The sequence below is a fragment of the Bison bison genome, unplaced genomic scaffold (assembly GCF_000754665.1).
Source record: "Bison bison bison isolate TAMUID 2011002044 unplaced genomic scaffold, Bison_UMD1.0 scf7180017864525, whole genome shotgun sequence".
In the NCBI taxonomy this organism is placed as follows: domain Eukaryota; kingdom Metazoa; phylum Chordata; class Mammalia; order Artiodactyla; family Bovidae; genus Bison; species Bison bison.
This window is the reverse complement of record NW_011495076.1, coordinates 12871497-12887402: the sequence shown is the minus strand read 5'-3', so window position 1 is coordinate 12887402 and position 15906 is coordinate 12871497. Positions and strand designations below refer to the sequence as shown.

Sequence of the window (15906 nt, the reverse complement as noted above, 5' to 3'; positions counted from 1 at the left end):
TCAAGACTGTCAGGAGAAATATCAACAACCTCAGATATGCAGATGATACCACCCTTATGGCAGAAAGTGAAGAAGAACTAAAGAGCCTCTTGATGAAAGTGAAAGAGGAGAGTGAAAAAGTTGACTTAAAGCTCAACATTCAGAAAATGAAGATCATGGTGTCCAGTTCATCACTTCATGGCATAATAGATGGGAAAACAGTACGAGACTTTATTTTCTTGAGCTCCAAAATCACTACAGATGGTGACTGCAGCCGTGAAATTAAAAGACACTTGCTCCTTGGAAGAAAAGCTATGACCAACCTAGATAGCATATTAAAAAGCAGAGACATTACTTTGTCAGCAAAGGTCCACCTAGTCAAAGCTATGGTTTTTCCAGTAGTCATGCATGGATGTGAGAGTTGGACTATAAAGAAAGCTGAGTGCCAAAGGATTGATGCTTTTGAACTGTTGTGTTGGAGAAGACTCTTGAGAGTCTCTTTGACTGCAAGGAGATCCAACCAGTCCATCCTAAAGGAGATCAGTCCTGAATGTTCATTGGAAAGACTGATGCTGAAGCTGAAACTCCAATACTTTGGGCACCTGATGCAAAGAACTGACTCATTGGAAAAAACCCTGATGCTGGGAAAGATTGAAGGCAGGAGGAGAAGGGAACAACAGAGGATGAGATGGTTGGATGGCATCACCACCTCGATGGACATGAGTTTAAGCAAGTTCTGAGAGCTGGTGATGGACAGGGAGGCCTGGCGTGCAGCAGTCCATGGGGTCACGAAGAGTCGGAAACAACTCAGTGACTGAACTGACTGACTGATGGAAAGGACTGGGAGGATGACATGGAGTAAAACACTGTTTCAAGAATTTCTTCTGAAAATAGGTCAAAGAAAAGGGGTGTTAGATCAAGGGATGGTATTTTTATGCTAGGGAGAAAGGTACCACAAAGAGGAGTTAATTGCATATACTGGCCTTTACACAGGAGCAAAGACACAGAGGGAACTGGAGCATATGAGCAGTCGTGCAGAATGGTGTTACAACTAGTGGAAAGAAAGGAAGAAATTCTTCCTGGCTCCACCTTTTTTTTTCTATGACGTATATAGCAAGATCATTGACTGAAAATGCAAGGTGTAGAATTATTAGAGCACCTGAGAAGAGACAAGAAGGTGATAAAGTGCTATCTTAGGGAATAAAACAGAGAGAACTTATCAGGAAAATGTATTAAAAGGTTTGTTGACCAGTTTTGAGTGCCAACCTCTGAGATGTGTAGTTAGTCATAAATACAAAGCTACCTGAGGCTGTGATGAGGAAGTGTTATCATCCAAATATTATTAATACCTTCACTGGCTGAAAGCTAAGGAAGTCTGGGCACCCGAGTTAATGAATGGATGAGCAGTAAAAGGAAAGTCATATTCTTGTAACTTCATATTTCTATTGATGTTTGATGTTCATGCTTAAACCCAGCCAGATGGGTAAATGAAATATTCTTTCCCAGTCTAAAGATATTTTTTTCCTGGCTATCTGTGTACTAAAAAACGAAAAGTGTCAAACAAAACACCCTGTTTATTGAATTTAAACTCAGCTGGAGGGACGTCCCTGGGTCCAGTGGTTAAGACTCCATGGTTCCAATGGAGGGGGTGCAGGTTCAATCCCTGGTCATGGAACTAAGATCCTACATGCCGCAAGATGTGGCCAAAAAAAAAAAAAAAAAACCTACCTGAGGTCTAAATTCATTTCAGAACTCAATAAAATAAAATGAGTTTTTATTTCAGAGTTTACAAGGACCTTTAGTGTTAACATATATGTAAACATGAAATTTGAGGTTACAGCTCTCTCTCCTCCAACTTTCAACATATGCTAGGTAAAAACTAACAAATCACTGGACAGCTGTAGCAGTTGCAGGGGTGGAAGCAGCAAGATGGAGTTAATAACTAGATAAATGCCAGCAAAGACTCAGGCAAGACCACTTGTGCTATTTGGCAGCGCAATGCAAACTAACATGATCATTTTGATATTCAAACAAAAGAATATAACTTTTAAAAATATGATGAACTCCAAATATTGATACTTTTCACAGACCGTATTATAACATAATATTTTATTGCAAAGATCCTCTTATGCCAGGAGATGAAAGAAACAAAGTCAAAGCGCAGGTCACAAAGTCTAGGATGACCATGTGAAAAACTAGCTAAATAAAAAAGCTTCAAAGAAACTTTAATGGAGATTAGACATGCAAAAAAGACAGGCACCAAACAAAGAGAGGCTGTAGAGGCTGTTACATAAACCAAGGAAATTAATACAATAAAGAGAAAAGAATTGTGCATGTACAAGGCGAACAAATGCTTCCAGATAAAGAAAAAGAAGTACATGAGGATTTTAACTGTAATGTCAAAGTTGAGGAAAGTTCGAACAAAGAATTAAATAGCCAGTACAATATTTACTTAGTATTCTCCTGCTATTTTCCAACAGAAACATTTTAAAGTACATTTACAAGACACAACCACAAACGTATACAAGCTAAGAGAGGAGATAAATAGAGTCACTAAAAGAGCTGGTCAAACTAAAATGAAACTCTGCTATAAATCATATTAAGGTTAAATAACCTTTCAATGAATTATTAAAATGCTTTTGTTAAATAAAATATTGTCACAAGGGCAAGAAGAGGGCAGGAAAAAAAGAGGTTTTTCCCTAGATGTATATTTTATAATGATATTTATTCTGACAGGAATTGATTATACACATTTCAACAACTGAATGAATATGTGCATTTTGAGAACATGTCAACTGTCTCAGAGAAAAAGAAAAAGACCATAAACCAAAAGGTCAGGAAAGAACCTAAACCAAAAGGGTAATAAATGATGGGGAGGCTGTGGAGAAAAGTGAACCCTCCTACACCCTCCTATTAGTGGGAATGTAAATTTGTGCACCCACTATGGAAAACAGTATGGAGCTTTCTTAAAACAAATTAAAAATAGAGCTACCATCTGATGTAGCAATCCTGCTCCTGGGCATATGTCTGAAAAAGATAAAAACTAATTTAAAAAGATATATGTACCCTAATGTTCACAGTAGCACTGTTTACCATAACTAAGGCATGGAGGCAACCTAAGTGTTCATGGACAGACGAATGGATAAAGCTGTGATTCATACATATAGTAAAATACTACTCAGCCATAAAAAAGAATGAAATAATGCAGTTTCCAGCAACATGGATGGACCTAGAGAAGAACATACTAAGTAAGTCAGTAGAGAAATACAAATGCTATATAACACATATATATTCTATATGTGGAATCTAAAAAGCAATACAACTGAATCTATACAAAACAGAAATGACTCATAGATACAGAAAACAGTTACAGTTACCAAAAAGGAAGGAATGGGGGAGAAATAAAGGAGTTTGGGATTAGCAGATACAAACAACTATATATAAAACAGATGAGCAACAAAGTATCCACAGGGAACTATGTTCAATATCTTATAATAATTAAGAATTGAAAATAATCTGAAAAAATACATATCATTGAATCACTTTGGTATACACCTGAAACTAACACAATATTGTAAATCAACTATACTTCAATTTTTTAAAAAGTCTGACATTATCAAGTGTTGTATATAATACCTATGGACCTCTGAGAATTCTTACACTCTCTCTTTTTTAAAAATACTTATTTATTTGGCTGTACAGGGTCTTGGTTGCAGCATGTGGGATCCAGTTCTCTGATCAGGGATCAAATCCAGGCCCCCCTGCACTGGGGGCGTGGAATCTTGGCCACTGTACCACCAAAGGGAAGTGAAGTGAAGTCACTCAGTCGTGTCCGACTCTTTGCAACCCCATGGACTGTAGCCTACCAGGATCCTCCCTCCATGGGATTTTCCAGACAAGAATACTGGAGTGGGTTGCCATTTCCTTCTCCAGGGGATCTTCCCGACCCAGGGATTGAACCCAGGTCTCCCACACTGTAGGCAAACACTTTACCATCTGAGCTACCAGGAAACCACCAAAGGGAAGTCCCCTCTTATACTCTTGTTGATGGGAGTATAATCTGGTACAATGGATCTTAGAACAATTTGGCACCATCCAGAGACTTCACTTTCACTTTTCACTTTCCTGCATTGGAGAAGGAAATGGCAACCCATTCCAGTGTTCTTGCCTAGAGAATCCCAGGGACGGGGGAGCTTGGTGGGCTGCCGTCTATGGCATCGCACAGAGTTGGACACAACTGAAGCGACTTAGCAGCAGCAGCAAAATTGAACATGGGTGAATTCTATGACCCACCAATACCACTCTTGGGTGTCTATCCTAGAAAAATCCTAGGCAAGGAACTGCAAGAATGTTCATAGTAGCACTAGATCTTGACTGTGGCTATTTATATGGAAGAAAGAAGAGATATGGGTTTAATAAGAGATACAAACAGTGAACTTCAACTCATCTGCAGTTTTTTATTTCTTAAGCTGGGGTTGGGTATATAGTCATCCCTTATGCTATTATCTATACTTTTTGGTTTGTCTGAATTTTTTTCATAAAAGTTAAAAAAAAATACTTACCAAGCTATCCACATCTATGCTAGAGTTTACAGCCCACTGCAATGTACCCATGATATTCATGGCTAAAGTTAGAATAATCCCAACTCTTCCTTCTCCTTCACCTACAGGTGGAAAAAATATATAAACATACTTTAGGCTACTTCTCTTTTCTGTGAACCGCTTTATGTATACTTAGAAGACAGATTATGTTAAACTTACATTTAGATTCTGTGCCAATTTAAACCATTTTTCATCTCAGTTCCCCAAAGCATGCATCACTAGTGATAATATGCCCTGTTAGTATTCAACCAATGTTTTAAATCAAAGAGTGACTGCATATTAGTAAAGAGTTGCCCTTTTTTTTAATGCTTCAGATATTGAAGGCGATGTTGGTGTTGGGTAATATTATTTTTAATCTCTTCTACTATTACTCTGTAAGTAATAATATCTTCAAAGACTACAATGGAAAGACTTTCTGTGTCTGAATAATCTCCTCTACAAAGAAGTCAAAAGCAGGAGAGAGGTGTGTGAGCAGCATCCAAAAGATGTTTAGATGTGCTTCATGTCTTCGTAAGGAGGACTTATCTCTGTCAATAAGATGCTGTTGGGAAGAAAGAACTAAGAGTTTCATGGAGAAGTCAGAACTCATGGGTCTGCCATTTGGAAAAAGAGAAGACTGCCTTTTGAATTAAAAAATTGATTAGTTCAGATAGGAAGAACAATACTCAAATGCTTAATTAGAGTAGTTAGTTTTTAAGGGCTAGAAGGGACCCCTAATTAAAATTTACAAATACTCTGTATTCATGGCCCTAAAGTTTTTCTAATAAGAATGTCCTTAAATTGTTATAAATTTATGTTATCAAGTCCTAATTGATAATCAATCCCTGCAGCTGTAATGCATGATAAAACAATTTTAGGGCTCGAAAATTGGGAGAAATGTCATCCTATTATTATGAATTGAAATTTTTGTTTACATAATTATTCTAATAGAAGATAAACCACAGACAGCAGGTATGTGGTTTTAGTACTAAATCACTTATTTTAAACAGGTAAAATTTATCCAGGGCCCAATACATTACTCATTCTGAATATTAAGATGAGAGTAAGATAAAATTTTAAAAATAATAACAATAATAAGTAACATAAAATTTTTGGGTACCTACTATGGACTAGGCACTACAGTAAGTGCTTTGCACAAATTATTACATTTAATACTCACCACAAACTTATGAAACAGGCACTATAATGTTTATTTACACATGAGGAAAATGAGGGCTTTAGAGTAGTTGGCTAAAGTGTACAAGTCACCACAGCTGAAGACCAGCAGAGGCAGGGTTGATACTAGCTGTGTGGCTAACATTCACTCCGGCTGGGCATCTGATTTCATGGATAGGTCCTGGGCGATACTGGTTCTTGAACGCTCTATCATGCCTAATAAGCCAGGACTCAATCGGATCCTTAATCATTACATTAGAGCACATGATATATTGGTGTGATTTCGCTGTTAACAAATCCTTGTTCATTCAGCCCTCTTGGATCCTGTTTCAAATAACTTAATTAAAAAATTGTTTAATTCTGAACCACAAAAGAAACTTTATTTTGTTTTAAGGTTGCCCCAAACTATTGTACTGCTAAGGATTTACTTAAGGATTTGCCTGCCCCCTTGAATCCTTTTGCAGAGTCATTTCCCAAAGCCTTGGGCTGAGGGAACGATGAAGGTGAGGAATCCACTACTCTCTCAGCACCTGTGGGACTGCAGGTGGACCAATATAAGCCTGTTCCCTGTTCTTGTCAATACTTGGTAACTGGACAGAGGAACTCAGCTGTTTACTCAAGGGCCCTGACTGGAAAGGCCATACCAGGTCCCTGTTGCACAGCCCTGGCACATTAGCCAAACCAGTCTTTAGAGAAAGAGAAATGAATGAAGTGGCCACAGAAAGGAATGGGCATGGCTGGCATCTGGCCTCCAGAGATGGGAAGCTCTGAGTATGACTCTCCATGACTGTTCCATTTCCCGTGGAGGTGCAGTGTGCCTTCTGCCCACAAGGCCCTCCTGGAACTCTCCAACATTTGCTTCATTTTGTTTGAACAGAATTCTGTTCTGTTTGGCAGTCCCTCGGAATCTTCATCCACTGTAACATATATATCTCAACACTTCTTAAAGCTCAGTAATTCAACTTTTTTCATTAGAAGAGCTCACTTGTCTATATAGGTCTTCATTTTACTTGTGATGAAATATATCTATCTAAGTTTTTCAACTGCATACAGCTCTAATTCAAAGAAATCATTCATTCAACAATAAACAAATTTTTGATTAATAAACTAAAAAAATCTATTTAATGATACCTAAAAATGTTAACTTACATGAATGCAGCATTTTACTGGCTGACAAAGCTTTAAATTAAATGCTTAGCTAAACAGTTGAGTTCATAGTACCTGTTGTTAAAATGGAAATGAAGGTAACAGCAATGAAGAAGATGACAAAAATCATTTCTATTCTCATTTGGAACCAGCGCAGTGTTGACAGATACAAGAACCAGTTGGCAGTATGTAAATTCAGAGCTTTGTGGAATAAAGTTTCAAAGTAAGGCTGCCGTCCAAAGGCACGAAGTGTCCATAGTCCTTTTAAACTTGTAACAAGATGAGTGAAAATTGGACTCCTGCCTGTGAAATATTTCCATAGAGAACAATGTAAGTCATGTAAATACATAATGCAAATTATTACTTTCGAAACATTAACTTAATGAGTAATCAAACAAGTAATCAAACAATGGACATCATTGGAAAGGCTTTTCATTGTGACTCAAATTTTGAATAGATGCAATCTGTTATTTTTTTTAATGAGTTACCTTCCTTTTTAACTTGGTTACCATGGATGGAAACTTATTATAAAATCGTTGCCATTATTAATTCATATTCCTTGGCTACCACTGGGTATTGTTTATCTGACTAATCCTAAATTAATCACTGCTGAAAATGTTTTTCTTTTGAGACAATTCATTCAATGCCTCAATTAAGAAAGTCTGTGTGACTTAATTTAGCAAATAACCTTCAATGTAGAAGCACACTGGAAATATATCCCCTGAAAATGCACCTAAGCAAAGGCTGTTATTGAACAATGAGCTTTCCAAAGAGCTCAAGCAGTGTTTGGGTGTGCACCAAAAGGCAGATCCCTGGAGAGAAAGCAAAGGTGTCTGGAAAGAACTTTGTCCAGTCTCATTTAGGAACACAGACAAACCTTTAGAAATAGTGGCACTATGGTTTCAATTTTTAATTTATAGAATTAAGAACAGATATCATATACATCCAGCCTCCTAAGACTCCATATACTCGTTTTAAATTCAAAATAAAGTCACATAGTCATTAATTCATAAAAATAATCTACATGTGTTTTATAATTTACTGTTTCCTTTTATATACTTAGATTTTTTTGCAGAGTTTGTGGTTTAACACTACATTTTAAATCTGAAAGAAGGCAATGGTCAAATTCTCAAAAATAATATTTAATAACAGTTTTGTTAATAAATTTGCTATTTATTAATAAATTTGCTATTTGTTAATTACTTGTTATAATAAAAATTATTTATTAACAAAATATAAGAACCAGGAGAGGTATATATGATGAGAATGTACAGAAATGGCCCTGAATCAAAGTTGAAATATACATTTTTAAAACTCATTGTCATATCATGCAAGTTTAAAAACAGGAAAAACGTTTTGAAAACTAGATGCATTGCAGATAAATATCCACAGGTAGCTCTTGTGGGCATGTCACTAGCTGTACCGTACCTTCAGATTCCAGCTGCTTGAGTTGTTGGGAGGTGTGGAGGAAGTAGGCTCTCAAGAGAATAAAAGCCGCTATCACTGGCACTGTAGCTAGGAAGATGTAGGGCTGTAAAACTGAGACGACCACCACAGCTCCGATCACAATTAATAACAACTGTAGGATCAAAGACAACACAGGGATAAGTAAATATTTCCATGTTGCAAAGGGACAAGGTATGTTACCAATGTTTCCTAAACAAGGTTTTCACGCTCTGTTCCATTTTAAAGACAGGGAAGGTATCTTTCTACTGGGAAAGTGGTCACATTAAAGCACATTTTTCATAAGTTCTATCAAAATTCCAAAAATTGCTTAGGTTGCTCATAATAATATTTTAGAAAACATGGTATTCTTGTATCTTAGTATATTTTCACTTCCTATACCCTTTAAAGTGTTGTATGACAAATTTTAAATGAATGTAATTTTTTCTTGCCTGGGCTTCTTTTATTTATTTATTTATTTTTAATTAATTTTATTTTATTTTCAAACTCCACATAATTGTATTAGCTTTGCCAAACATCAAAATGAATCCACCACAGGTATACATGTGTTCCCCATCCTGAACCCTCCTCCCTCCTCCCTCCCCATACCATCCCTCTGGGTCGTCCCAGTGCACTAGCCCCAAGCATCCAGTATCGTGCATTGAACCTGGACTGGCATCTCGTTTCATACATGATATTTTACATGTTTCAATGCCATTCTCCCAATTCTTCCCACCCTCTCCCTCTCCCACAAAGTCCATAAGACTGTTTTATACTTTTAAAATAAACTTTTTATTTTAAAATAATTTTAGTATGAATGGTCATCTAGGTAAGCTACTTGATTTCTCTGAATCCAGATGATTAACATTTAAGATTGAAAAAAATTATACTTGAATTTTACTCCACTTACTGTTTTTGTTCTTGGCCCTTAAAACAACTGAAGATGACCCTGATGCTCAAAAACAAAAGGAAGATTTTGGGGGTAGGGCTGATTTAATTTGAAATCAGATCATTTTTTCTCTTGTGTATTATCAAATTAATTTTGTGTTTAAGTCAAGCCCATTCATTAGAGAGAGTTCTTCACATTATCCACCCCAAAAGTGAAGCCATGTGGGCAGTCTCAGAAACAAGTTGATTACACTGGTGTTCTTCAGATCAAGTTAAAGGCTTAAATTCTATATTTCCAAGTGACACTAAATCCATATGTATAAAAAAGTAAAAAAAAAATCTGCCAGCATTTGCTCCCTAATAACCCATGTGAATAAAGTATAAAGTAACTGTCACTATAAGGGTTGAAAAATAAACCTATCATAACATCTATCTGACAATCAGCAATCCAGTTCTCTACCAGCTCCCATGGGTGACACATACACTTTCCAGCTGATGCAGAAATACAGAACATTTTGGCAGATGGAAACATGAATGAGGGTGTAACATCTGCATAAATCTTCTTTGAATGGGTTGCTATTTTCATCTAAAGCCTCAGATGATCATATCTCAATGATAGGTTTAATAGAGAAAATGCCTCTAATGTGTCCATCATCAAATTCTACAGTACCAGCCCTTCACTCATTTTTGTTCAACAAATACTCCGAAAAATCTTTGCTGTGCCAGACCCTGGACCAACTGCATATGACGACAATAATTTAAGGAAAGTAAAAGTGAAAATCACTCAGTCATGTCTGACTCTTTGCAACCCCATGGACTATACAGTCCATGGAATTCTCCAGGCCAGAATACAGGAGTGGGTAGCCAGCCCAGGGATCGAAGCATGGTCTCCTGCATTGCAGGCGGATTATTTACCAACTGAGCTATCAGGAAAGCCAATTTAAGGAAAGTCCTCTCTTCTGCTCTTGCCCTACAAGAGCCACCAGTACAATGAGAAAGCCTCAATCACCCTAGTTATTACACGACAAGACTTCATCAATGCAAAGGATTCAGTTTTTTAACTGAGGATATGCGTTTCTCAGAAAGAGAGTCTTACGGAAAAAAAAACAGAAAAATTAACTTCCAAGCAGTATTTACTAGGAACTACATTTTAAGTTAAATGGGCCACTGTATTAAACACCAGTATGTCTGAAAGATAAATACTGTTGCATTTGCAGCACAGAAACATTCAGCTGTTTCACTAGGATCAGGCTTTGTTCATCTGTTTACTGTTGACAATTGTAAAGAGCACTATGTTCGTTTGTCTGCTGCTATTTTTACCGTTAATTCAAATCAGGAGCTTTTGTGTTATAACAATGGGTGGGGAAAGTGATCATTGTTTTTTAAATTATTGCTGATATGGTTGATATTCTTAGGAATGAATTGTAACTGTGTTACAATACAACAGGAAGAATTGTGTAGCCGACCCAACCAATACAACAGAAGGTTTGAGAATAATGGAGAAGGTGGGAACAACTGGAAGTGATGAAATAGTCACAAGGTAGACTTCCAGTGATTATAATCATTTGTAATATAGCCCTAACTGAGAAGTGAAAAACTAAGTCTAAGCTTTGAGGAAAACAACTCAATCTGCTCTGTAAGGAGTCATCCTTAGGCACTGAGGTCAGAAGGTAATAATTTAGCACTTATGCAAAACTAAAGGCACTAGTTTAATATGCCTTGGTATTCTAACTACACAAAGAAACTTCAAATTCTGTCCTAGCTTGTAATTCGTAGTGAATAAGAAACAAGTCATACCAGACCAGGGGTATTAAAGAGAGGACAGCAAAATAAATAAATAGATTTAAATACAAGATGGAAATATGAGCACAGATCTTAATTCCCATTCAAGCTTATCAAAGTCCTAAAATTCTAGGGGAAAAAATATCAACAGACTATAAAACCTGCAAGGCACCATTTTCATCCACCAAAAACGGCTTCAAAGTATTCCTGACACAGAAGGGCACATGCTGTTGCCTGCGTAACTGGAGCAGATGATAAGAATGAAGGATCACTTCAAAACCATTTAGAAGGTGCATTAAGTAACTGACTGATTGATAAATATCTATTTAAAACCAGGCAATGAACACCAGATCTGCAATTTAGTTCATAATTGATAGCCCTTGAGAATTTTTAAGTAACAGATTATTGGAATTAACAGAATGAATAAGAGGGGGAAAGATGTAAAAGACAGCAGAGATCAAAGTAGAAGGGCTCACTGTATTAAGACAGAAGAAATTAAAAAACCTAAAGTTTTGAGGTTGAAAAGAGAAGATTTGCACATTTTAAGATGTACAGGCTTCTGTTTCATGAAAAAAAATCTGGCACTCAAACATAGAGATAAATTCTACATGTGCTCAGTTGTGTCCGACTCTTTGTGACCCTATGGACTGTAGCCTGCCAGGCTCCTCCGTCCATGGGGATTCTCCAGGTAAGAACACTGTGGGAGTGGGTTGCCATGCCCTCCTCCAGGGGATCTTCCCAACCCAGGGATCAAACACACGTCCCCTGCATTGCAGGTGAATTCTTTACCCACTGAGCTACCTAGGAAGCTCACAGATATAAATAGGATGCTAGGATACATTTTTTTTCTGTGTGGCTTCAAGTTCAAATTTGTCACATTATGATCCATTTCCAGTATGACAATCTGAAGCATATGACTTTGGTACTGAAAGTGATCATCATCAGACATCTTCCTCATTTTAGAAACCTGAGATCCTTAGAGATTAAGTGTCTTACTCAAGGTAAAATAAATAGTGTTATTTGCAAAACAGAATCTGGATCTTTCATTTTCACTATACAATGTCCAAGCCAGAAAGCAAACTTCCCAGAATATTATCAAATGTTAAGAACTAGAGTTAGTATAAATTATACTTTTTTGGAAAAAAGAAATTCATAGGTGTGCCTTATTCTGTGAAAAACCTGTTTCTGAAATGTGACTAGAAAGGAATTTCATTAACTTGAACATAAGTATAACCAACAGACCTCACAAGTTAAAGGACCTCTCTAATGCATGCATTTTTTAATAAAATCAAAATTAATCAGATTTTTATTGTATTTGATTTGCATATCATGCTTCCATAATGTGAGAGCCTCTTCTAAACAAAATAGGGAAATCAACATAAAGGAACCCTGCCCAATCACTTATGAGGCAATGACTAGTGAACCCCAAAACACTAGAAGTTGAGCAGAAACTATTCAAATTGCTGTAAGAGAAAGGATGAGACCATCACATGTGTCAAAAAGTGCTAATTCATAAAATACATGTTCAAAAAGAAACTCTCCCAAAGGATTTCTGAAATCAATCTTACACTGATTCAGAAAATACTCTGCAGGCTACAAAAGTTTTTAAAGAAAAAATTAGCAAGGGTTAACATTCACGAATCCTTTTGCAATCATGTCAGGATGTCCACGTTCCATTTTTTAACTGATTTAATATTATATTTCAGTCCGGTTATTTATAAGCATAGAACAAGGAAGAAATGTCCAGAAATTAAAGACATGGGCAACACTTCTTTACATGATGAACTCAAAGCTTTTTTTTAATGAATTCCAGCAGCAGCTGCTGAGTTATATCCCTAAACAGAGTAACTGAAGGAAACTCAAAATACTAAAGTTCACTTGGAATGGTTAATGTGTTTGGCTGTGCCAATCATTTCAGATGAGGCAAACTGGCAATCTGGTTTTTGTGCACCTGCCAATATTGTTGTATATACAGACAAAAGTGGCAGCCTTTATTTTATTTCACAGGTTCTCAGTGGTGGGATTGGGAGGAGGGATGGGGGATGAGGAGAAAGGGGCCACTCATCCCGAGATGGGTAGCATCCTGTTCCAACTATCTCCAAGGAGGTCACTGAGACTGCTTTGTCGTTTACTCCCTGAGGCTCAACCCAAGCCAGCCAGGAATCTGCTTTCAAACCTGGTTTAATAGCCAAGGTTATCAACTTACAACACTCAAGTTCTATCACTTAATGGAATCCTAATGTGGTTACCCCTAGGTCACCTTTATCTTCTTCCCTGCTCCATTTCACCATCAGTCTTCCCATCCCAGGACACATGCTCAGAGTCAGCCTGTGCTGGAGATGCCTTCAGATCTATAACCCAGGGATAATCCTCACTAATCCTGAATTTTTCCTTCCTCCCTCACCTGCCTGAAAACTTACCTATACTTCTGTCCCAGCATTATGGTCCTTACTGTGAGACTGCTAACTAGCCATCTGTGCCAAAGTTGTTCATGGATGAGCTTGGGTGAAACTATAGCCCACCAGGAAACCAACTGATCGTCATTGTAACCTAGGCCATCTGAATGTAGGTGACTTCTATCAAAGGTGATGCCAGTGTCAAAAACGTCACACTTCATGGACAGTGATTTGGGGGAAAGTAGTCTGTTATAAGTCTTAAATCACTTCTAAGTAGAGAGCTATTATATCTAAATGAGGAATTGCCTTAGGTTCTGGTCAAGTAAGGGCTTCCCAGGTGGCACTAGAGGTAAAGAACACACCTGCCAATGCAGGACTTAAGAGACTTGGGTTCAATCCCTGGGTTGGGAAGATCCCCTGGAGGATGGCATGGCAACCCACTCCAGTGTTCTTGCATGGAGAATCCCATGGACAGAGGAGCCTGGTGGGCTACAGGCCATGGGGTTGCAAAGAGTTGGACATGACTGAAGCAACTTAGCACAACAGCACACGTTGGTCAGGTAAACAGTTTTGACTTATTATTGAATTTACTAAATTTATGACTATCTTGAAGATTTTTTTTTAATATTGAGAAGATTCATATACTAGACACGGTTCAAACTCTTAACCAAATGAAAAATAAGCAAGAATTTACTCTTTATAATTTTTCTAAATACTTTTAAAAAGTGCAACAAAGTGAAGTCACTTAATAATACTTATTTTTACAAACCTGAACAAAATCAAATATGGTAAGAGGCAGAAGATCATCCAAAACTGCTATATCTTTGGAGAATCTATTAAGAATCCCACCTGCAAGGTAAAGAAACATTCTTCAAAAACTAGTAATCTTAAAAGATATATCAAAATTTGATAAACTTGGATCATAGCAGAAGGACTCAGAACTCAAATACAAATGAACATATAATCAGAAGTATAAGGCTATAGACAATTTCAGTGTTCTACAAGGATTCTCTGATGCTGGGAAAGACTGAGGGCAGGAGGAGGAGGAGGCATCAGAGGATGAGAAGATGGTTGAATGGTAACACCGACTCAATGGACATGAGTTTGTGCAAACTCTGGGAGACAGTGAAGGATGGGAGCCTGATGCATTGCAGTCCGTGCAGTCACAAAGAATCGGACATGATTTAGTGACTGAATGACAACAAACAGAAAGGATTCTAAGAAACTTTTTATACAAAGACTCTAAATAACTCTGTGTTCAAATTTTTGTCTCTACTTGTAAACTTTTATGAAATAAAGATTGCTGTAAGATTCATGCAAAGCCCAACGTCTCTAACAGAGCCCTATCACAAATTACGTCAGGAACAGGCACCCTTCTACTACTATAATCCCACACTTACAAGCCTGAGTTTTGTGATAATTTTCTGGCTGTGCTTTCATCATTCCCTTGTTTCGTAATGTAGAGCCTCCCTAATTTTCAACTTCCACACCTTTCTGACACACCTCAGCACAACCTGTTCTCAAACCCTCCCTGCCCACCATGTGGCCCTCTTTGGCCATGTTCTCCTTTTTTACCGTCTTCACTGACAATTTAACTTCAGCCTGTCTTCTAAATTACAGACTCACATTTGTAAGTCTGATCATTTTTTCCTTCAGTGAAAACAATGTCACACATGGAGTGTCTACAGGGCACTGGGCACAATGCTAGGCACTGAGATAACAGATGTGGATCAGCCAATGCTCCTTGCCCTTAAGGAATTCATCGCCTAGGGGTTAGTTAGACATACAATTAAAGTATAATAATACTGTACAGATTGTTTTTGATAAGATTGAATCTTATCATGTACCCTCCCCCATGAACTGCAGGATAAAGTCGTAATTTCTTAGTTTAATACTTAATAACTTCCATGATTTTGACCTTAAGTCACCCGAGGAACAAGCTTCCTCTTTTCAAACATTCTGTTTCAATCTGGTTTATTCTTTAAACACACTTTACTCTCTCCTATTTCTTTGCACTTTCCATATGGTTCCCTCTGCCTGAAAACCCTTTCCCCTCATCTCTACTTGCTAAAAAATATTGTCTTCTTCATGGCCCTATTCAAAATGCCTCTCTGGCAAGGACACATCAATGTTTGCACCAGTTCAAATTAATCCCTTCCTCCTCTGGGCACACTGAATACCTTTGCTATATCTTGTCAGCACTTCTGTGTTATAATAATTATATACATGTTGTATAGTTGCTTGTACACATGTCTTATCTCTTTTTTCTAGATTGCAGATTTTGAGAGGTCACTGGGACCATGTCACATTTATTTTGTGTCAATCTGAGCCCTCAGCAAAAAGCTTTATGTAGGAATTATCCAATGCTTATTTTCTGTCACTATCTCCTAGTCCTTACTAATGATACATTATTTAGCATATTTAATCAATCATATTTGTATACCTTTTCATAAATAAATAAAAAATTGTGGGGGGAGTAGCCTATGGTATTTATTTTGTGTAGAAAATGAAACTCA

At 37.2% G+C, this 15906-nt stretch overlaps 1 protein-coding gene across 1 annotated transcript in view; it reads right to left on the bottom strand.

The window, feature by feature from the left end:
• The window catches only part of CFTR (cystic fibrosis transmembrane conductance regulator (ATP-binding cassette sub-family C, member 7)), a 216327-nt gene that overhangs the window by 59402 nt on the left and 141019 nt on the right, over window positions 1–15906 (bottom strand). The window contains exons 19-22 of the mRNA XM_010831223.1: window positions 14160–14239; window positions 8310–8460; window positions 6957–7184; window positions 4542–4642 (exon numbers count right to left, since the gene is read on the bottom strand). Coding sequence (XP_010829525.1) covers window positions 4542–4642; window positions 6957–7184; window positions 8310–8460; window positions 14160–14239 — 560 coding nt within the window. The remainder of the gene's footprint in view (window positions 1–4541; window positions 4643–6956; window positions 7185–8309; window positions 8461–14159; window positions 14240–15906) is intronic.